Source organism: Aotus nancymaae, unplaced genomic scaffold, assembly GCF_030222135.1.
Source record: "Aotus nancymaae isolate 86718 unplaced genomic scaffold, 86718_ANA_hifiasm-v0.15.2.pri h1tg000010l, whole genome shotgun sequence".
Lineage (NCBI taxonomy): Eukaryota > Metazoa > Chordata > Mammalia > Primates > Aotidae > Aotus > Aotus nancymaae.
Window position 1 is genome coordinate 18,023,546 of NW_026988421.1, and position 23,142 is coordinate 18,046,687.

General features: G+C 43.9%; 1 protein-coding gene across 2 annotated transcripts in view; it reads right to left on the bottom strand.

The window, feature by feature from the left end:
- Positions 1–1,435: 1,435 nt before the first annotated feature.
- Positions 1,436–23,142, bottom strand: part of VTI1A (vesicle transport through interaction with t-SNAREs 1A) — a 419,413-nt gene continuing 397,706 nt past the window's right edge. The window contains exons 9-10 of one of the 2 annotated variants that reach the window (XR_010341747.1): positions 6,194–6,341; positions 1,436–1,768 (exon numbers count right to left, since the gene is read on the bottom strand). Coding sequence is in view for 1 of the 2 variants with exons in the window: in XM_064373873.1 (XP_064229943.1) it covers positions 6,275–6,341 (67 nt within the window). In the remaining variant the exon portion in view is untranslated. Of the gene's footprint in view, positions 1,769–5,998; positions 6,342–23,142 lie in introns of those variants that run through there. The other variant, XM_064373873.1, reaches the window with a different exon arrangement.

Consider the following 23,142-nt stretch of genomic DNA (forward strand, 5'->3'; position numbering starts at 1 on the left):
TTTAAATGTAATATATCGGAATAAAAGGCAAAGTATGCTTCATTTATGTAAAGTAGTGGTAGAATATTTCAAACAAATATTAAATCAGGAATTGGAAATCAGATTATATTACTTATCTGCTCTTATTTCTCTGCTGGCTTCAAACATGACTCAGAATAAAAGCCAGTCATCATTGTGACATACAAGGCCCTATATGCGCTGTCCTCTAATCCTTGGCTTCCTGACCTTAATTTCTGCTACTCATTGCCTTTGATCTTCCTTGAGTGTGACAGGTGCAGTCCACCCCAGGACCTTTGCATTTGCTGTTCCTTGTGCCTGGAATGTGCTTATCACAGACATATTCATGGACTGCCTGCCTTCTCATCTCCTTCAGGACTTCATTGACAAGGTAAAAATTGTTACCTAACCTGATTGATTATTTATTTTGTTTTTGAGACAGAGTCTCACTCTGTTACCCAGGCTGGAGTGCAGTGGTACAATCTCAGCTCACTGCAACCTTCACCTCCTGGCTTCAAGTGATTCTCATGTCTCAGCCTCCTGAGTAGCTGGGACTATAAATGTGTGCCACCACGCTGGGCTAATTTTATTTATTTATTTTTTTATTTTTAGTAGAGACGAAGATTCACCATGTTGGCCAGGCTGGTCTCAAACTTCTGGCCTCAAGTGATCTGTCCACCTCTGCCTCCCAAAGTGCTGGGATTACAGGCATGAGCCATCACGCCCAGCCACCTAACCTGATTTAAAGTGCTACTCTCCCCATCTCTGACTCTTTCTACCTGCTGCCTTGCTTTATTTTTCTTCCTCACACCCATTTCCATGTAACATACTGTGTAGTATTATCCATCCTGTTTGTGGTCATCTCCTCTCAGTAAAACCTCAGTTACAAGAAAGCAGACATTTCCGCTTGTTTTGTAGACTTCTGTAAATCTAGAACTTAAAACTGTGTGTGGCACAAAGTTGGTCTTCATTAAACCTTTGTTGAATGAATGAATTTTCTAAATCCCAAAGCTTCAACTCTGGTGGTTTCAGGCTGGTGTGTGGTGCATAGCCTCACCTATTGACAATGTATGGCACTGCAGTTCAGCTCTATGAGACAAGAGTTTGGAATCACCAAGAATGCATTTAGGAGAACCTCAAGCCTATAGCCCAATGGTCAACAAACTTTTTCTGTAAAGTGCTAGACTCTAAATATTTTAGGCTGTGTGGGTCATCTGTCCATCACAATTGCTTGACACTGTCCTTGTAGCATGAAAGCAGACTTTGGCAAAATATAAGCATATAAGTGGGTGTGTTTCAATAAAACTGTATTTATACACAGTAAGATATGAATTTCATATAGTTTTATATATCACAAAGTAGTCTTCTTCTTTGATTTCTTTTTCAAACATTTACAGATGAAAAAACCAGTCTTGGCTTGCAGGCCATATGAGAATAGATGGTGGACCACCTTCAGCCTATGGGCTATAGTGTGCTGAACACTGCTATTGACAATCTCCAAGTGACCCAAAGTGTAGGCAAAGAATTCCATTTCCCAGGGTGAAGACTATTCATTTTTACAGAAGTATTATTCATAATGTAACTTCATGAATATTCATAGTAATTTCTGCTTCCAGGCACTTTCATAGCCAACATGCATGGATGAGAAAGTGTCAGGCAGTGGCCAAATGAGAAGAACCACTCTTCAGGCTGGGAATGCCAAATCCACTAACCTCTTCATGCTTCTTTCCACTGAGAAGGAGACGGCCCATGTAGGAGGGAGCATGGCAGGCTATCAAAGATAGGGTGACACAGGAATCAGGTTAATGAAGGTGCTAAAGAGGGAAAGGCTGTGAGTTTGTTTCTTAAATGAACCAATTAGCTGTGCTGAATCTCTTGGCTGAAGTCTGTTCCCCCGGCCCTAGACAACTATTCTATCAGTCAGGATTCTCCAGAGAAACAGAGCAAATAGAATACACACACACACACACACACACACACAATATATGTATATAAGCAATGACCCAATTCCATATATATTTATATTGTGTGTACATATGTGTGTGTGTATATATATATTTATGTAAATATAAATATATATATGGAACTGGCTCATGTGCTTGTGGAGGCTAAGAAGTCCAGCAATTTGGCCAGGTTCCGTGACTCACACCTGTAATCCCAGCACTTTGGGAAGCTGAGGTGGGTGGATCGCCTGTGGTCAGGAGTTCGAGACCAGTCTGACCAACATGGTGAAACCCCATCTCTACTAAAAATACAAAAATTAGCTGGGCATGGTGGCAGGCACCTCTAGTCCCAGCTACTCAGGAGGCTGAGGCAGGAGAATTGCTTGAACTCAGGAGGCAGAGGTTGAGGTTGCAGTGAGCGGAGATCATGCCACTGCACTCCAGCATGGGCGACAGAGCGAGACTCGGTCTCCAGAAAAAAAAAAAAAGAAGAGAAATTCCAAACACAGAAGTAGAGAACAAATTAAAGCAAACCCCTATGTACCTGGTTATCTAGTTTTAAGAGCTGTCAACCAGCAGCCCAAATTGTTTCCTCCACAGTTCAATCCTAGGTAACTTTGGAATAAATTTCAGATCTCAAGTCATTTTACTAAGCAAAGGACATTTTATTTATTTAATTAAAAAAATTAATTTTCCCTTCAGCTTTACTAAGGTATAATTGGCTAATAAAAATTGTTTATGTTTACAGAGTACAATGTGATGTTTTGATATATGCATACATTGTGAAATGATTAAATCAAGCTAATTGACATTTCCATCACCTCACACACTTGAACTGGGAGGCGAAAGTTGCAGTGAGGTGAGGACATTTAAGATCTACTCTCTTGGCAAAGGTGATTTTAATGATATAGGAATTCATTATTTGGAATTCCAAAACTACTCAAAATCCACTTAGAGAAATGAAAAACTAGGACAGGTGCGGTGGCTCATGCCTGTAATTTCAGCACTTTGTGAGGCTGAGGCGGGTGGATCACCTGAGGTCAGGAGTTTGAGACCAGCTTGGACAACATCGTGAAACCCCATCTCTACAAAAAATACAACAATCAGCCAGGCATGGTGGCAGGCGCCTATAATCCCAGCTCCTTGGGAGGATGAGGCAGGAGAATTGCTTGAAGCTGGGAGGGAGAGGTTGCAGTAAGCTGAGATCGGGCGACTGCATGCCAACCTGGGCAATACAGCAAGACTCCATCTCCAAAAAGAGAGAAAAATGCAAAACTGAAGCGGCATAAGTTTCCCTGTACCTTTGGTCTCCCACACTTTGTTGTTTATGTCTGACTTCTGACTGTTGGTGGTGTTTTTATTTCAACCTCCTCTTTAAAATTTCTTTTTATTTTTTTTGAGACGGAGTCTCGCTCTGTCTCCCAGACTGGAGTGCAGTGGCGCGATCTTGGCTCACTGCAACCTTCGCCTCCCAGGTTCAAGCGATTCTCCTGCCTCAGCTTCCTGGGTAGCTGGGATTACAGGTGCATGCCACCATGCCCAGCTAATTTTTGTATTTTTTAGTAGAGACGGGGTTTTGCCATGTTGGTCTGGCTGGTCTCGAACTCCTGACCTGAGGTGATCCACCCACCTTGGCCTCCAAAGTTCTGGGATTATAGACGTGAGCCACTGTGCCCGGTCTAAAATTTCTTATTTTTTGTACACTCTTTATATCCTTGGGAACAAGAGAAAAAAGAAAGCCAAACTCATGTGTGCAGAAGATGTGCCCCCATTCTTTTCTCCTCCCCCTCCTTTCCCCTCCCTAGGAAAAAAGATATCTTCCTACTTCTCCGTCCTCACATACACAAACATACCAGATTATTTTATAATAAATTCTAGATATCATATAAATTGTACATTTTCAGTAAAATATTTTAAACATAAAATGATTTTTTTGGTGATAATATAACCAAAATATCATTATCAAATTAAAAAAATGTTTATTAAAATACCAGCAAGTATCCAATCAATGTTCATAAGTCTCTGATTGTCTCATGTTTTTATTTTATTTTTTTATAGTTGGCTTATTGTAATCAGCATCCATACCACACATTTACATGTGGTTGATATGTCTCTTAAGTCTTTATCTGTCTCTCTTTTATTGAGGAGGAATTCACTTAACATGTAATTACCATTTTAAAGGGTACAATTCAGTGGCATTTAGTGCATTCACAATGTTGTGAACTACCACCTCTTTTATTTTCAAAACGTTTTCATCAGGGAAAGTGTGGTGGCTCAAACCTGTAATCCCAGTACTTTGGGAGGCCAAGGTGGATGGATCATCTGAGGTCAGGAGTTCGAGACTAGCCTGGCCAACATAACAAAACCCTGTCTCTACTAAATGTATAAAAATTAGCTAGGTGTGGTGATGGGCACCTGTAATCACATCTATGTGGAAGACTGAGGCAGGAGAACTGCTTCAACCCAGGAGGCGGAGGTTGCAGTGAGCTGAGATCATACCACTGCACTCCAGCCTGGGCAACAAGAGCAAGATTCAGTCTCAAAAAAATTTTTTTTTCATCACCCCAGAAAAATACCTGTTGAGTAAAATGATTCCCAGTTCCCCTTTCCCCCAGTCCCAGACAACCCCTTATCTACTTTCTGTCTCTATGGAATTGCTCATTCTGAATACTTTATATAAAAAGATTCATATAATGCATGGCTTTTGTGTCTGATCTTAAGACTCTTTTAATGTACAGTTTCCTCTTCTCTCTCTTCTTTTTCTTGACCTTTATTTGTTGAAAGAACTGGGTTGTCATTTGATAGAGAGTCCACAATCTGTTTTTTGCTGATTGCGTCATGTGGGTGCTGTTTAACCTGTTCCTCTCTCCTCTGTACCTTCTGTCAATTGTAATTAGAGCTAGCAGCAAGATATGATTCAGGTTTGATTTTCTGGCAAAAATTTTTCATAAAGAGTCCTGTGCATTTTGTATTACTTTATGTGAGAGGGTATTTAATGTTATTTGTTATAAGATTGATCAGTGGGCTCAGATATCATCAGCCTGATCTGTTCACTATCCAGTTCCTCATAAGCTTCTCACTGGATAATATCAGGAACCACTGCTGATCACTGCCTGGATCCATTGTTTTATTAGAGGTTGTAAAAAGGTGATATTCTAATTTTGTCATTCTTTCACACTGATTAGCTGAGAATCTTGCATAAAAAGGAACTTTCCTACATCAACTATTTGATTTTTCTGAAATATAGTTCATGCTAGTAGGGCAGGTAAATACTAGATTCTTTCTTTACTTGCCGGTCTTCAGAAAATGAATTAGGTCCCTAGCCATCTCCAATAATTAACTATGAGAGTTTTAAAGAAAAGTATTATTGTGAACTCATAGATTGGAACATATTTGATGTGCTTTGATTTTAAGCAGTTATTATTTTACTGTGCAGATTTCTCCACCTTTGGCTAGTGGGGAGCCACTTTGGGTTAGTTCTATGTCCTTTGACACAATTACAGAAGTCTTTGATAACTGCTTGCTTTCTGATATGACAATATTCCACTCTCATTTTGTACCTTTAAAATCATATTGTTAGCATTAATATTGGTGTTATTTTAAAACTATTTTATGTGTTCGAAATAAGTAATTATGTTGGTTCTCTTTAGGAATCAAGGTTTTCACCATAAAAGAAATACATATGTAAAATCAAATAAGTAAAAACCCAGTAGAACTAGAATTGGATTGTTTGTTTAAACTCATGATGTAGTCTCCCTTAAAAAAATATTTTTCAGCACTTTCCACTTAAACATTTAGAAAGAGCAACCAACTCAGCAACAGAGAGAGCCCAGATTATGGTCTTTAAATGCTATTTCTCACTAAAGGTAGGGCTTCTTGGATAAAGATTGATGCTAGGTCTAGAGGAAGCAATTCATATAGGTTTTTGATGGACATTTGGGTGCATTTGTAAGTATATGCAGCTTGATGTTTAACTATAACTTGATATTTAACTGCAGTGACTATAGAAATCACAAGGAACGACTCAGCAGCAGCTAGAGGGACTCCCTCCTCTCACTCTTTGGTCATTAGGCCTTGCCATTATTTATTTATTTGTTTATTTTTACTATCAAAACTCATCCTGCCAAGGTATTGGACCCAAAAGTCTTTTCCTATTGTCCATCTCTTTCTTCTGTTTGGATGCTCTCTTTTCTTTGCCTTATATTTTGTATGACCAATTTCTAATCCTTTGATAAAACAAGAACATGCCTCACCTCCTCCAGAAATCTTTCCTGATTCCCTCCAGATTGGTAGCTTGAGTCACCTTGATGTTCTTTTGGTCTGTAGGGCAGGACTCATGTAATGCACTGCATTGAACTGAAGACCTTCCTGTGTGTGGTACACATCCTCTGATAAACTCTCCTGCACAATTAAAAAAAAAGTGAATTAGACTTGCCTTATCTGCTAGGTTTTGAGTTCCTTAGGCAGAAGAAGTGAGTCTCTTGTTTCTTTTCCTCCCTTTAAGGTGTGGCAGAGGCTGAGCACATTCCTTAATATTTACTGATTAATTTCTAGGTTTCTGTATTGGACTATATAAAGTTTCAGCTGCTGAAATAAGGATCTAAAAAAACAGAGGCTTAAACAAGATAGAAGTGTATTTTTCTTTAATGTAGCCATCTTGGCCTAAAGAGTCCAAAGTTATATGTGGAGGCTGAATTGTGCCAGAGCCCCTTCCCTTTAAGGCCATGGACTGACTGTTAGCAAATCATTTCTGCTCACTTCCCATTGGCCAGAACTTATCACATGACCACACCTAGCTGCAAGGGAGTCTGGGAAATGTAAAAGTGAAGTTCTATAGAGGATGGTGGGGAGAAGGATATCAAGAGTCAACCAGCATTCCCTGTCAAGGACCCTTAGGGCCTGAACAATGCTGTCATGACGGACTCACTCTGAGTCTCACTGCCTCCCTTTCTAGGTCATTTAAAAAACATTTTAATTATAAAAGTAATATATGTTTACTGTAAATAAAAAAAAGAACTAGAGTTTTAGAAGTATACAAAGTATAATGTGGAAAACAAAACCCTTTCTTTATCACCATCATCCTACACTCCTTTCCAGAGGTAACCACGGTTAACAGTTTGGTGCAGTTTTTTCCAGACCTTTTATTATGTTGTCATGAGTACGCATACGTGCACACACACACACACATGCATACACATATGCTTCCTCTTAGATGGATATTTTTCTATATTTTTCAAATGGGATTGTACAATAGATATTGATATAGTTTGGCTGTGTCTCTACCCAAATCTCATGTGGAATTGTAGCTCCTGTAATTCCCATGTGTCATGGGAGGGACCTGGTGGGAGGTAACTGAATCATAGGAGTGGATTTTTCCTGTGCTGTTCTCATGATAGTGAATAAGTCTCATGAGATCTGATGGTTTTATAAAGCACAATTCCTCTGCACACACTCTCTTTGCCTGCTGCCATGTAAAACGTGACTTTGCTCCTCATTTGCCTTCCACCATGATTGAGAGGCCTCCTCAGCCATGTGAAACTGTGAGTCAATTAAACTTCTTTCCTTTATAAATTACCCAGTCTCAGGTATGTCTTTATTAGCAGTGTGAGAACAGACTAATACATATATATACACACACACACACATATATATACACACATATATTATATATATGTATCATATATATACACATATATGTATTATATATACACACACACATATATATATATAAAACAATTTGACTTTCCACTTTAGTATTATTCAGTATTTAGGATTATTTAGTATGTAATATTATTTAGTATGTAGGATTATTTAGCATGTAGCATTATTACATGATATGAATAGACCTTAATTTAAGCACGTTCTTCATTGATAGACTTTTTAGAAAACTACTGTGGCATAAAAGTTGACCTTTGTTGCGATAAATATCTAAGCTGAATTGATGAGCTCTCAGCTCTGATGAGATCCAAAACACAAAATCCAATGATTGATATATTATGTGACCAAAATCATCATCTATGCTTCTAAAAGGGGCTTGGTACAGTTGATTTAATGGAGGTATTTCAACTTTCCCAGAGAGGAATCAACTTAATAATAACTTAATTGTTCACATTTGTTTAGTACATTCCAACCTTTCAAAGCATCTGTGATATTAGTTATTCCCTCTTACAGTCCTGGAAGAAAGTAGCACAGGCTTTATCATCCTCAATATACAGATGAAACCAAAGCCCAGCATGTGAAAGCACATAGGAACTTTGTAGCTATTGGTCAGGGTGGACCTCGGAAAGTCCCAGAGTGGCCTGACCTCACACTCAGTGTTCACTTGGTGTTCCTGTACCATTCGCTGGTCTCTTACTTATGCAGCTAGACCTGGGCTCCCGGATCCTGTAGACAGGCACAGACACTGTCATGAGCCCCTCGGTCACATCTTCTGACTCTCAAAGAATAATCCAGATTGCCCAGGAGAAGGCAATTAATCTGAGGATGGCCTATCTGAGGAATTGTCGGAGAGAGATGAAGATCAGCTAATCCAACTCCCTCAGGGTACTGTCAGGGCAGCTGGGCCCAGGTGGCATGCCCAAGTTTACACCACACATCTGGCAGAGCCAGGCCAAGAGCCAGGCTTCTTGCTTTCTGCTCTTGACCTTCTTGCCATACCTCATGACTGCATTAAGAGGTTTGAGGATGGAATTATCTGTTAGTAACAATGTGCTTGGCAGACATAAAGCATAGGGAAAAACTCCACAGCGCTTTGGGCAAGAGATGTGAAAGAGAAAACCATAAGAGAGAAGCAAGTCTATGCTGCCAGAATCTCTTTCATCTCCTCTCTCTGCGACCTCACCCTCACAGCCTTGCTCAGACACTGTTTCTGTGCTTGGTTAAGTTGTGTGTGAGTTCAACTCTTGCAGACCGAATGGCACAGCAATGAAAGTAAAGGCTTAGAAATATTATAGATGAGCATTCAAATTCCTTATTACCAAATTCTTTATTATCTAGATGATCTTGGACAAGGGCTGAACCTCTTTTGTTTCAGTGCCCTCATCCATAACATGGGGGATAAGAGAGAGCCTTAGGGTGGCTGGAAACAGTACATGAGAGGGAACATGCAAAGAACTTAGTACAGAGCTCAGGATAGCACACAGCCTCCATGAATAGTGGCTTTTACTCTCCACAAACATTTTCTGAGAACCTACAGGACACCAGCTACTGTGCAAGACACAGTGGGGGATACAAACATGAATCAGACACAGTCTTACCCTGTAGGAACGTACAATCTAGTAGGGTAGGGATGGGTGATACAGAAGCAGCTCTACCTTGTGTCTTTATATAATTCTGAAGCCTTCTATCAGGAAGGCTGGAATTCTCTTATTCCATATAAGCCTCCTCCACCATATAGGAAAACACATGATTCCAACACAGCCATGTGTCGAATCCATCCTTAAGGATTAGAGATAGAAGTAACAGATACTAACACTGATATCACATCTGTAGACTGCCAGATAGAGCCCTTTGAAGTTCCAGTCTCTTGACTGTCTCTCAGGACCAGGCAAACTCCCCATGACACCCCTGGTGACACTCCTCCTCTTTGGGACCATGCTGGGCTTTTGAATTTAGTACGGAGGTGGCAAGATCCCATCGATCTCCATATAGTTAGATCCATCTTTTCCTTAATGAAAAAAACATCTCCAACATCATCTCCAAACACAGAGATCTACCCTCCTTTACAAAGTGCCTTCCTCTGTCTGGTTTTAGTTTCAAGTGTCCCCCTATCCAAAATGAGACCGCCCTTTGCCTGCCTTGTATTTATGAATACATTGAATTCTGGACCTGCGAACATGATGACTGAACCTGAGTGGTATTTTTCTGGTCTCCAGGAGATGCCCACTGGTTCTCAAAAGGGGAAACCAAGGCTAAGCCTTCCGGTGGCTCCTCCCCCTCCTGTTCCCCACTCCCCCACACCAGACCTTACGATGTCAAAGGTGCTTCACCAGCACACAGCTTGGGCTGCCTGCTTTGTCCTTTCTCTGGAAAGCAAGTTTTGGCAGAGTTGAGCCATCTTGTTCCCATTTGGGGCTCTCCTATAGAAAAGGTTCAGTTATCTTGTTCAGAGATCCCCAATAATCACCGCGCTTACAAAACTTGCTAAGGGCTATCATTACAGCAACCACATTTTCTAAACCCGTTATCAAAACTTCAGAGCTGACGTTGTCTGGGAAAAGGAAACAGACCCTGTGAAATGTAGCCATACCAGGGAGAACAGGGACATGCTGGGGCAAAAGCAGGAATAAGACATTGAGCTTTGGGAAAACAGAGAAGGGAGCAATTCTGATAAAAGCCAAAAACAGTAAAATGAGAACCTTTAATCCAAATCAGGCTCCCAGGTGCCCATAATGATAAATGGGCCAGTCAGGGTGGGAACCTGGGTTCTGGGGCAGCTCTGAAACTCTCAAAGAAAGAGTTGCCAAATGTGAGAATTAATTTTCTAGTAAATTAATGAGACCTTGCTCTCCTAACTGTAATTACAGTTACTACTGACTGCAGGACTTGAATGTGCCAGGCACTGTGCTGTGTTTTATATGTTCTGTATCACCGAAGGGTAGCTACTGAGATGTCAAAGATTTTACTATAATTAGTCCACCCACCCATCCATCTATCTAACCATTTGTCCATCTATCCATCCATCCATCCATCCATCCATCCATCCATCCATCCATTCATCCATCTGTACATCCATCTACTAACATTTGCTAAGCAAGTACAAGCTCCCTGAAGGGCCACGATTACAGTGGATTGAAGGAGGCCCACACATATACAAGTAGCCCCATCGCAATGTGATAATAAAAGGTGAGATGATTTTTCCAGGAATCTACCAGAGGGCCCTCGGTTCCAGCCCCACTTCCCACCTTGTGAGTCAGAAATTAAAACGCATTCATTAATCCCATCTGAAAGTCCCAAACAGCTCTCTGCTTCATGTGGTAATAAATATTTCATGCCCAATTGTGCTGCGTTCCTCGCTGTGTTTATTAAATGGAGTTTCTCATAATTCCAGTTATTCATTTTAATAGGTCAGGCCTTGGCTGTGATTTAAACAGACCGCTGAGGAAACAGCCATGGTTAAACATTGTAACAATATGGATTATTAATTTAATTGGCTGGCTATTACTTGTTTGGACTCTGAGCTAACACATTTAGTTAAGTCTCTGGTGGCCTATAAACTGCAAAGGTCGTGACTTTAACATTCAGAAGAATGGGAAAAAGGAATTGAGGTTGAGATTAGGAAGAAAACTTACAAAACAGCATGGGGAAGACAGTGTGAGGGAGCGCGGGCTTGCTGGAGGCAGGGCAGGGCAAATGGGGTTCATTTGTTGGCTTCTCATTAGAACTTCCTCAGCAAACAGTGCCTGGGCCAGCAACTGCCAGGAGCCAGTCTCTCTCACTCAGATTTCTAAAAGCGCCAAACCCTTAGATATGGTGATGGGAGCACCCCACACCCCGGGAAGGCCACACCTGTTTTCTGGATGCCTGAGCTCCAGGGAAGGGTTATGTGTTGTTGAAAAAGCAAGTGAGAAGTTAGGGGTACCAGAATGATCATTCTGCGGCACCCCCGAACATCAGAGCTATGAATGACTGACTTCCTCTTCTGCCAAAGGCCCTGTGACCCTTCTAGATGCCACCCAATGTGCAGGGGTCCCAGGACCCTGAGGTCTAGATGAGATCACCTCTGGATCCCCGCATTCCATAACCTGTGGATATCCAAAGCCACCCCTGTGTTGCCCAGGCTGGAGTACAATGGCACAATCTCAACTCGCGGCAACCTCCGCCTTCTGGGTTCAAGCCATTCTCTTGCCTCAGCCTCCCAAGGAGCTGGGATTAGCGGTGCCCGCTACTACAGACAGCTAAATTTTGTATTTTTAGTAGAGGTGGGGTTTCACCATGTTGGCCAGGCTGGTCTGGAACTCCTGACCTCAAGTGATCTGCCCACATTAGCCAGGCATGGTGGTGGGCAACAGAGTGAAACTCCATCTCAAAAAAAAAAAAAAAAAAAAAAGTAGCACATAAATTACTATATTACAGTTTTAAAAATATTTTGATAACTGTATTCTAATATAGTTAGCTTACTCATCTTAGTATTTTGGTTTATCTGTTTAGAAACATTAATCCGAGAAGAAAGTGATCGTTAGCCTTCCCCAGGGGGCCAATATGGGCACACAGAGGAATTCAGCTTCACTCAGCCCACCTTGACATTGTCACACTCTGGACTGTTCTCTGAGTGGGAACCCGTCTGTGGCTCGGCAGGCATTCTCCTCCCGACTCCCCGCAGTCACCTGCCTATTTGCTGCCTGGATCTTCACCATGCTATCAGTCCGCACGTGCTGATGAAGAAAGTAGGGGACAGGGAGATTGAGTAACTTTGCGTTGCATATTTGGAAGCATCAGGCCAGTCATTTGTGGCAGCAAGAAACGGTCATGTTTGCCAGAATGTGACCAAGAGATCAGAGAACAGACCTCAAATTTGGAAGCAGTGGTTTGTAGACAAATAGAATGTGTCTGTTTCCTAGTTCCCTTCCTGTCTCAAGAGTTGATGACTTTCATAGTTCTTACATTCAAAGTGAAGAGTAAGCCTGTGAAATGCATTATCCCAAGAGAAGGCACAGGCTGGCAGCTAACAGCGGGGTAGCTTATATCAGATGTGCAGCCAGTGCCTGCCAATAGAGGCACTCAACCTGTTGGCTGAATTGATGAACGAAGGAAGGAACGAAGGAAGGAAGGAGGGAGGGAGGGAGGGAGGGAGGATGGGAAGGAAGGAGGGAAGGAAAGAAGGAAGGAAGGATATGGTGGTCAATTTTATGTGTCAACTTGTCTGGGCTGGGGATGCCCAGATAGCTGGTAAAACGATTTCTGGGTATGTCTGTGAGGAAGTGGAAGACGCCAGCATTTGAATCTGTAGGCTTAGTAAAGAACATTGCCCTCACCAACGTGGGCAGGCATCATCTAAGCCAAGGATGGCCCAAGTAGAACAAAAAGGCAGAGGGTGAATTTGCTCTTTCTATTTGAGCTGGGATATCCATCTCTTCCTGCCCTTGGACATTGGTACTCCTGGTTGTTGGGCCTTTGGGCTTAGACGAGAGCTTACTCTATCGGCTCCCCTGTCCTCAGGCTTCAGACTTGGTCTTCGACTTGAACTGAATGATATCACCGGCTTCTTTGGTTCTCCAGCTTGCATACAGCATATCACGGGACTTCTTTGCCTCCATAATTTTGTGATCCAATTCCTACACTGTCTCTGCCTCTCTCTTCCTCCCTATGTGTATATAGATAGATTCTATTGGTTCTGTCTCTCTAGAGAACGAATATAGAGGACGTACTGAATTACTAGAGGAGGCTGGAGATTGGGAGAGATAAGTCTAGAAACAGCATGATCCCTAAGAATTCGGGGGCCCAGTTTCATCCCCAAATGTGTGTGTGTGTGTGTGTGTGTGTGTGTGTGTGTGTGTGTGTGTATAAAGTCAGATTACAACAAGTATCATAAATATCCTGGAGAGAAAAAAAGTGGCAGATGTGATGTGCATTATTATTGTCTTCAATCCCAGCAGAAGCCCTGCCAAGTCCTGCCATGTGCTGCCTCTCACCCCCACCCATCCGCCTGCCCTGCAGGTGCTGCTGCTGCCACTTGCTTCTGTCCTTGTCCACACTGTCCACACACCCAGCTCAGTCTAAGGGGAGGAACGGGATGGGGGTGGCATTTGACTTCAGGACAGAGACCACCAAGCAATGTGCTGCTTCTCCATGGTGGAAGTTGGAAATGGGCAGAGAGAAGCCGTCAGTTCTGGCAGATTGAAGTTGGAGACAGATGAGGGCAGGTGGGATGAAAGGGGACTTCTGAACATTTTATATGGAAAAGTAAGAGGCAGGGTGGGCTGTCCATACATACAGACTGTAAACCAAACCCTATGCAGCTGTGTGAATGGTCTCAGGCTCCCCTGAAAAAGACGGGAGTGCCTGCTTTCTTCTCCCTGACACCCCCATCTGTACCTTGCTGAGTGCAGGGCTCCAGAAGGTGAGACTGTTTGATTCTAGGAGAACCAGGCTTGGTAGCTGCTTTCCTGAGATCGAATGGGGGTGTGTTCAGCCCCAGGAATCCATCCAGAGCGAGCTGGAATCACTGTTTATAAAAGGCGTTCCAAAATTCGTAGAGATGGTTCTCCATATTGCTCTTTTAAACTCTTGAGACAGTGTGTCCACAGCTGCACTCACAGCAAGCGTGGTGTCTAGGAGAACAAGGCTGAGCAAAGAAATTATTGCGTTCCTACTATGTGCCAGGCCAAGAGGAGGTTACAAAAATGAATAAGCAACACCCTTGCCCTTCACAGGGAGACCTCAGGGGAACTAACGAACCAGGCAACCTCAGCCCAAGCTCTGCGGCAGGAGGTCTGTGCATCTGCGGGCTGCCATTTTGTGTGTCCGTATTACCTGACATCTCTAGGACAGCAGTCTCCACTTCCAGTGGCCTCTACTGTTGGCATGGCCGTGCCAGTCCCGCCAATAGCAGGCTTCAGGAAGACTTTGGGTTTGGACATCACCAGGTGTTTATTTGATTTTTCCTATTTCTCAGTTTTTAATTGGTTTCAGATGTGAGTACCCAATAGAGGCCCTGAATAAATAAAACAGATCATAAAATATGGCCAAGCAAAATGGGCGTGAGTAATCCCAGAGTGCGTGGAAATGCACTTCCAGAAAGGCTCATAAATAATGAGGTGGAAACAGTAGTCTATTTTCTCTTTAATGGAAAGCCAATTAGGAACCCTCTCTGGACTGGCGGGAAGGAGCCAGGTTCCTTTGTTCTGTCATGAGGAGGTGGGGGTAGAGTGGGTGAGGGGAAGCCACTAATCTTGCCAGAAAGGTCAGAGAAAATTCTCTGGTCATTGGGCCTGCAGAGAGTGGCAAAGTAGGAAGTTCAGCACAAAGTAGGCTTCCCAGCCCATGTCGAGCTTCTCCAGCTCCTTCCCAGTTGGTGCAGGAGGGACTTTAAGCCCAAGCTGACTTGGGAAGAAGAACCGGCAGGACTCTTTGGAGGCCCGCAGCAGGCAGACTCTCTGTGAACTCCAAGAGTCCTGTGGTTATTGACCCATTCTTGGCTCCTGCTCTTCCCTCCAGGAGGTCTGGAAGGAGTGTTCCAGCTGGTACCATCGCCAGGGTGGGCCAGCTTTGAGCTGCAGGAGGGAAGAGGGGAGAGCAGGATTCTAGAGCCATTCTCAGCAGCAGGCGTCCCAGCAGACCCCTAGGGAATCTCCCCACCGCTTCCCAGTTGCTCTCCCCACAGACTGGTATTGCCTCATTCCAGACACTGGTTTCCTTCGAGCTCGTAATGCCCTTCATGGTGCTTCCACGCAGAACGTTATGGATGATCTCGTTCCACTGAGGCATGGCAGGTATAGTGTCCTCCACCATTCATAAGAGGGAACTGAGAAACAGAGAGGAAATGAGACTGTCTGAAGTCACACAGCCTCGGAACAGCAGTACTGGAAATCAGTTCTTTTCACTCTGCATGCTCTCTGGGCGGCTGGTGCCCAGCTGGTGACCGTAAGTGGGTATCATGGTGGCCTCCGTGCCGAAGGATTAGAGACATCTATAGTGGTTAATAGCATAGGCTTTGGAGTCAGGGAGACCAAGGTGAGATTCTTGACTCTATCCCTTAATAGCTGTGTGGTCTTGATCCCGTTCCTTAATTGTTCGAAGCCTGTTTCTGCATTTGTAAAATAGGGCTACTGAACTTGGGCTAACGGCGTTAGTTCCCACCTGTCAGGAAGCAATAAATAACAGTGATACTGCTAGTACTTACTATTGTTAGGAGGCTTTGTGGCCAGCAGGCCTTTGGAATAGCTGGTGTGTTCCCTGTGGAGCCCACTGTGGGCTCAGGAGCATCACTACTGGGTTCCGACTCTGTCCGTGTGAACAGTGTTCCCTGGGGACCTGGCTCAATGTCATACGAGGACCAGCGGAGGCAGCCAGACATGGCCAGTCGCCTCCAGCTCTAGGCTCATGCTGAGGAGCGTGAAGAAGAAGGGAGGCCTGGGGCTGAGGATGCCTGCTGAGCCTTCTTCGAGGATCTGAGGATCTTCTGTGCTCACCAGTAGAGTCACAGGGGAGGCAGCAGGTCCCTCAAAGCCAAGACTTTTCCTGCATATACTTCTAAAACAAAATCAGTGGCAGTTTGATGGAGAGAGGAGTCCACAGAGCATAGCAGCTTTGCTGTATAGGAGCTTGGACCAGGGCTTTGGCAAAGGGCCACAGCTGGAGAATCTGTTGCTTTTGTTCCTTATGATGAGTTTTGGTCAAGGTTTTTGTTTGTTTGTTAAAGGAATTTTACTTTTACTCCATTGAAATAGGTAAATGACTGCTCACCCATCTATGAGATCTCAAGGAAATCCTTGAAAAGCAGAGAGGTCTTGAAGAATAACACGAGGTCTCAGGAGACTTGACCATTGATGATTGCCACTGGCCACCCGTGAAATGTGGGTATATTCCATTACCTTTTGAAGGTCACTTGTTTAGTAGAGCAAGGAAGGAAGGATGAAATATTTGCAAAACACATATGATGGACTAAGCACCTTGCCCCGTGCCTCATGAGGTATGTCCTGGTATCTCCTTTATATAAACGCAGAACCCAGGGCTCGAAGAGGCTATACGCCTTGCCCACTATCAGACCCCGCATCACTTGGAGTTTGATGGTTGCAAGCAACAGAAACTCCTTCTTAAAGACCCAAGAAAAAGCCGAGCAAGCAGGTCTTGCAAGGACAAGGATATGGGCAGTTCTGGGGTTGGAGGTAGTAGGAGCTCACAGACTTGGTCACTGGAGATTGCAGGCAAAATAGTGAGATTTAACTTGTCACCCTACTCAAAATTTACCCCCTTGGAAGAGTGAGTCTTATGGATTTGGCCAGGTTGCCTAGCTGTACCTTGGATGAGGAGAACATGGCGCTTTGAAAGACAGTCCTATCCAGACTGAATACAGTGGGAGAGGAGCTATCCCCAGAGGAAAACTGGAGTGCTGTTACCAAGACTGGAGGAGGGGACACCACACTCCTAAGTAGGTATGCACCATGGATGCCCACTGGTCACAAAAGGTGAGCAGCAGAGGTCAGTGATCCAAAGCCCATAAGGGCTGCCAATAATGCCCACGTGCCAACCCCCCACCTCAGGAGCCCTCACTTCTCTGTCCAGACTTGCGGCTTCCTCTTTAGTGGGCCCCGTGATGCTGGCACTGCTTAGAAAGGGTTCATGCCCTGCTGGAGAGGAAATCTCCAAAGAGGGCAGATAAATGGGAAGTGAAAGAGATACAGCAACAATTTAAGAGCAAGAGAGTGCCATGGAGAAGTGGGGAGGGCTTGTGGCTTTCTCAACGTGGGAAAATGGCAAATCACTAGGAAGTTTTGTGGGGGAAGGGAAATAGATAGGGACCAAATGTGGGGAAGAATTAGAGATGTAGGAATCATTGGAATCATGTAAAAGGTAAAAGAAGCCACAGTATACTTTATCTACTCAGCAGTTGAGGTGTCTTATGTTACGAAATATTTAATCCGTGAGAGTTTTAAATTAAAAATTGTGAATTTAAAGAAATGTAAGATGGGATGATATATAATTAAAAATCTGTATTTGGGAAGTTTGAAATTTAGCTTAGAGCTTCCTGGTAGCTATGGCAAAAAAGGAAACATGATTGGTTATATAATTCTCATTGTCATTTTATTTTTTTCTTTTGTCTCATAAAAGGAAGTGAATCTGCAAGTCAGAAAACAACATTCTCTTTAGTTATAAAGAAAAATTAATCTGGTGGGATATTAAATAGCCAATGGGAAGATTTTTCAGTAGAATTTCACTGAGGTTGAGAAAGGTTCTTCCTCTGGCCATTATCATGTAAAGTGTGGTGGAAAGTAAAGAGTGTTCCTATCAAGTGCCCCTCCCAGGGCTGGAAATGCTCCCAAAAGTTCTCAAGTTCAAATGCCTCTCCCTGATTCCGAGGCTTCAGAAGTTCAGAAGCCCCTGTATGGTTTCTCAGCTCTTCCATCTCCTGCAAAAACCAATCCTGCACTCACATCTCTCTATTTTCAATACTTTCTGGTTTCTGTTTCCTGGGTGGACTTCGCCGGGTGTGCTCACTAATTGGTGTCCAGCCTTAACCCAAACACCCCGATAAAGAGGCACCCCTTACTTCCCAGAGTAGTTTATTTCATCTCAAAGGCAGGGCTGCCTGAAGGTACCACTTTCACAGGAGTTTGGCTTGTAGATAAAACCTTGATTGAAGGAGGGACTAGAAAGATCTTTCTGGGCAAGGGAAGAAGCGTGTGAAGGTTTGTCAATTGTCATGAGTGTGGCATAGTCAGAGAGCCATGAGCACATTGTCTAGTTGGAAGAGAGGCTGTGTTTACTCAATAAACACATTTTCAATCATTACCATAACCTAGTATCACAGAGGACCTAGAAAAGGAATGCGTGTGGCCGTAGCCCTCAAGGAGCACCTTGAAATGATTCAGTCAAATGCTCTGAGACTTTCAGGATCACCCCACAAATTCTCTTATATTCTGCTCCAGTCTGAATGCCTGAAAATACAATGGATTTTATGTGTCTGCTGTAGTTTCTGCTTGCAAATGCAGTCCTTCATCTTAAAGCCAATCTTCTATATGAAAGCGGAGGTTGGGAGGAAGCATGCGCCTCTGTCTGGGAGGAGCTTCAGACTCAGGTGCTTCAAGGTGACCTAATCTGACACACTGGGATGTAAGATAATTCTCAGGAGAGGCTGAGGTTTATTTGAGTCAGTTGGCATTTTCTTTGGAAAGTTGGGGAAATGGGCAGATCGAGGTTTCATAGGGCATGAAACCCGGGTCGGTATCATGGACGTGCCCCCTGCACGGTGGCACAGGGCCCTGTGCCGAGAAGGCACTGCTGTTGCTGTCTTCAAAATGTAATTGTTTTTGAAGGAAGTGTCCCTAATTTTTATTTTGCACTTGGCTGCCCAAATTATGTAGCTGGTCTTTTGTGACCCTTAGATTATTTGGGGGCCCCTCATTTTAAAAAACCACAGAAAACAAGAGAAATAAAATTAAGTTCCAAGCCTTGGAAAAGGTACCTAGGAACAGAAGGTGCACTGAAGAGACTTAGGTTTCGTTAAGTTCACAGAAAATCTGCTTCTGGCTGGAGTGGGTGGCCTCCACAGTAGTCTTCAGACTGTGGTCTTGGGAGTGCTGGGGGTTTAGTGGATGGGGTGTCAAGTGGACCCCTCTTTGATCCCCCTCACCCTCTTCCTTTACCCTTTCCCTTAACCAGAATAGCTCCATTTTGTTCTGAATCATGGTGGCTCACTTCTGTAATCCCAGCACTTTGGGAGGCTGAGGTGGGCAGACCACAAGGTCAGGAGATCAAGACCATCCTGGCTAACACGGTGAAACCCCGTGATGGCGGGTGCCTGTAGTCCCAGCTACTCAGGAGGCTGAGGCAGGAGAATCACTTGAACCTGGGAGGCAGAGGTTGCATTGAGCCAAGATTGTGCCATTGCACTCCAGCCTGGGCGACAGAGCAAGACTCTGTCTCAAAAAAAAGAAAAACAAAAACAAAATTGAGCTTCAGGCTGTTTTTTTTTTTTAAGGGTCCCGTGACTCACATAGTTTGAAAACCACTAGTTAGACAAACCACATCACACCAGGCTTTTTTTTGTAGGGAATTGTCTTATTTCAGAATGCTCCAGGTGACCCGCTGACCTGGGGTGTCTCCAAAGCCAGATAATAATAGGCCGTGCTCTAATCTACGGAGACTCTGCTGTATTTGCAGAGAGCTTTGAAATGTTCTGGGAAAAACACTGATCAGATGTGCAAGGTATTATATTCATGGAGAGAAAAACCCTCCCAACTCTTTATAGAATGGATTAAGCTAGTTTCTAAAGGCTGCAGGTTTGTGTGATCTTAATCCCGCTCCTTACTCCTGATCCGCCACCTTCCTCTTTTGTTTCCAGGACGTGCACCTTCCTGGGTTAGGGCTGGGATGCCTTCCGGGGCAGCCCTGCCCCTTCCCAGCTTTCCCCTTGGGAAGAACTGAGGGACACCCTCACCCTCGCACCCACCTCACCAGGGCTGCCCTTTTCTGTGGGCACATTTCACATTCACAGGCTCTGATCTGATGGAGGGAAATCCGAACAAAATATGGTAATGATGCCATTGTGCATTCAGCGACTCAGACGGGAGCAGCAGATGGGAAAAGTTGTGGATCACAACCCCATGCAATATTTGACAGAATATCAGTCAAATATAGTTCACCCAGATCCATGTTTCTGTCAGTCCCTCTTGGCTAGAGTTAATTTAAAGTGACAAGAATGACATTAGCTCTTTTCAAAGGGGTAATTCCTACCTCGGGGCTGCCCCCTCCAATGGATACCCAGGCAGAGCCCTCCATAGTCGAAAGGCAGGTTTTGTAAGAAGAGACCAGCCCTAGACCAGGAGTCACCATTCAAGACCTGTGCTGGTCAGTGTGTTGGAGGTTCAGTCTATTTCACTGTGGAAGGAGCAAGGTTGCCCTGGGCTCCAGCTCCCTAGACACAGTCGTCTCAACAAATGGGGTTTCAGGACTTGTAACCTTGCCTCCGGGCTCAGGCAGAGAGAGCCCCACTGCGGGATGAATGCCCATGTGTGAAGACAATGTAGAAACATCTCCAGCAGGTGGAGGGCTCTGAGCTGGCACTGCCACCACTTGGAGTCTTAACAGTTGCAGATGAAGAGCTTAGCATGCGTTGTTTTCTATTCATTCTTCCTTGGTTCCTTCTGTCTTGCTACACCATGTACAAAAACTCACATAGTGTTGATAACCTTTGTGACTGGTCAATGCCACCAGCACTTGTGCCTTCTAAGGCTGCTTTCAGCCAAGACCTCAGTGGGTGTCATGATCTCCAAAGTTGGTCATGGGTCCAGGAATTGGCCTCACCCCGCCATCAGATCAATATGTGTGCTTGTTGGGAATTGCTTGTGGAAAGTTGGCTTTGCCCCTCTGTCTTCAAGCCAGGTAGACCCACCCAAAATCATGGCTGCCAACCATTAAAGATGGCTAGTGAGCTCCTATTTGCCCTTCAAAATCCATCTCATTGATCACCTCCTCCTGGGAGCCTTTCTGAATACCCCCAGAAATTATCATTCATTCCCTTCCTCCTCAGGGCAGTCTCTGGGCTCTGTATGTACTTCTGTTTCTACACTATCAAAAGGCATCATAATCAGTTTTTTGCTTCTCTGGCTTCCCTTTATGGTTGCAATCATCAAGAATTAACAAATGTTTACTGGATTGAATAACTGAATTGTTTATTGAATAAGGCAATAGCCCAAGTGACCTTATCCACAGAAAATGTATGATTTCCTGTAACTGCCATGATCGATTTCTCCAGCCTGTGATATTAAATACGGTCACTTCTGTTGTTTCTCATGAGACTCACCATTTGCTGGAAGTCTCCCTTGAGGCTTCTCCTCTCTCCAGGGTCTGACCAGGGTCATTTGCCAGGGACCATGTCATAGGTCATCTGTAACTGACAGCAGGGGTGGGGTTCTGCGTTTGGGATTGTCCTAGTCATTCTTGCCTATTCCTTAATGGCTCCAGCTCAAGGGCTCCTCATCAAAGGAGGAGATTGAAGACCAATGGCACCTCCTGTCTGGGTCCTACAAATGGCTAGTTAATTAATTACACCTGGCCACACAAAGAACTGGTTAGGCAGGTGCTCCCAGGACTGCTGCCAGTTACAGAACTACAAGCAGCTGACAGGGAAGAGATTGGGAGAGCTGGCCAAGAAGGCAGGAAGAGCCTGCTGAAAGAAAAAGACAAGACCTAAATTCTCCTGATGGGGGTTGTGTCTGAGAATGTTTTAATTAGTTATTGTTGTGCAGAAACCTACCCCCAAAGGTTAGTTGCCTAAAACAAGTTTATTTTTTTCCTCATGATTCAGCATTTTGGATTGGGCTTAGCTGGATGGTTCTTCTGCTCTACCTGGTGTATGCCGGACTGTCCAAGATGGTTTATTCTTTACTTACATGCCTCGTGCCTCAGATGGGAGATATGTTTCTCCAGTAACTAGGCATGGTGTCTGGCACCCAGGAGATTCTGGGGAAATGTTCAATGGTAGAATAAATAAGTGAGGGTACACAAAAATATTGTAAGAGAGAATACTAAGTTATCCCATTTGTCATAGTGAATGGCGGGTGCTGTGATGGTCAGAAAGATTCTCAGGACAATTAGGAAAGAATGTTCCCTGAGGATATCTATATGAAGTTAGGGCCTGGTCTTGCTTCATGGTGGCAAGAAGGAGCTGCTTGCAGAATGCATCCTTCAGGGCCTGCTGAAACTGTAGGAAACAGAGAAAGGTGGAGTAATCCATTGGCTCTTGTCATCCCAGGCATCAGAAGGTGACCCTCCTTGCTCCTGCTTCCTGATGGGAAACAGAAATTTGATTCCCATTCTTGCTTGAGTTTCTGGCTTTGCTTGTTGGACTTTTGAGGGGATAGAGAAAAGAGGTGACATAGAAGAGAATGGGAAAGTTAGGTGTTAAAGGAGAACTCTGGAGTATTAAGACAAATCCTCGGAAATTCGGTCTGCTTGAAGAGCCTGAGGCCTCTTGAGAAAAAGGTAAAGGGAAATCAGGGTGATGGTCAGCTCTCTAGAGCACCAAGGGAGATTAGCGGCTGCTCCAACTATCAAAGAGGAATTCCACACAACAGTCAAAAACCTACTTAGGGAGGAGAGACCCAGCAGCTGGAAGACACTGTACAACAGAAGAAACAAATGTAATTTGGAGGAAATAAGCTGCTGTCATCCATTTCTCTCAATTCTGTGGATCCCAGTGATAGCAGAAGCCAACCCCTGGAACAGTAGCTGTATTCACTGTCCATTGCCACTGTAACAAATTACCAAAACTTCCTTAATACAATACAGATTTATTATCTTATAGTTCTGGAAGTCAGAAGTCTAAATCAAGGCATTGGCTGGGCTGCATTCCTCCTGGAGTCTTCACCTGGTGAGACTTCCTGAACCAAAGTGTATCCTGGGTCTCTTCCAAGTTAGACTTTTCTAGAACCACCACTGTTCAATATGGTAGCCAGTAGTCAATGGCTATTAAAATTAAAATTAAACATTTGGTTCCTCGGTTCCACTGGCCATATTTCAAGTGCTCAATTGCCATGCAATA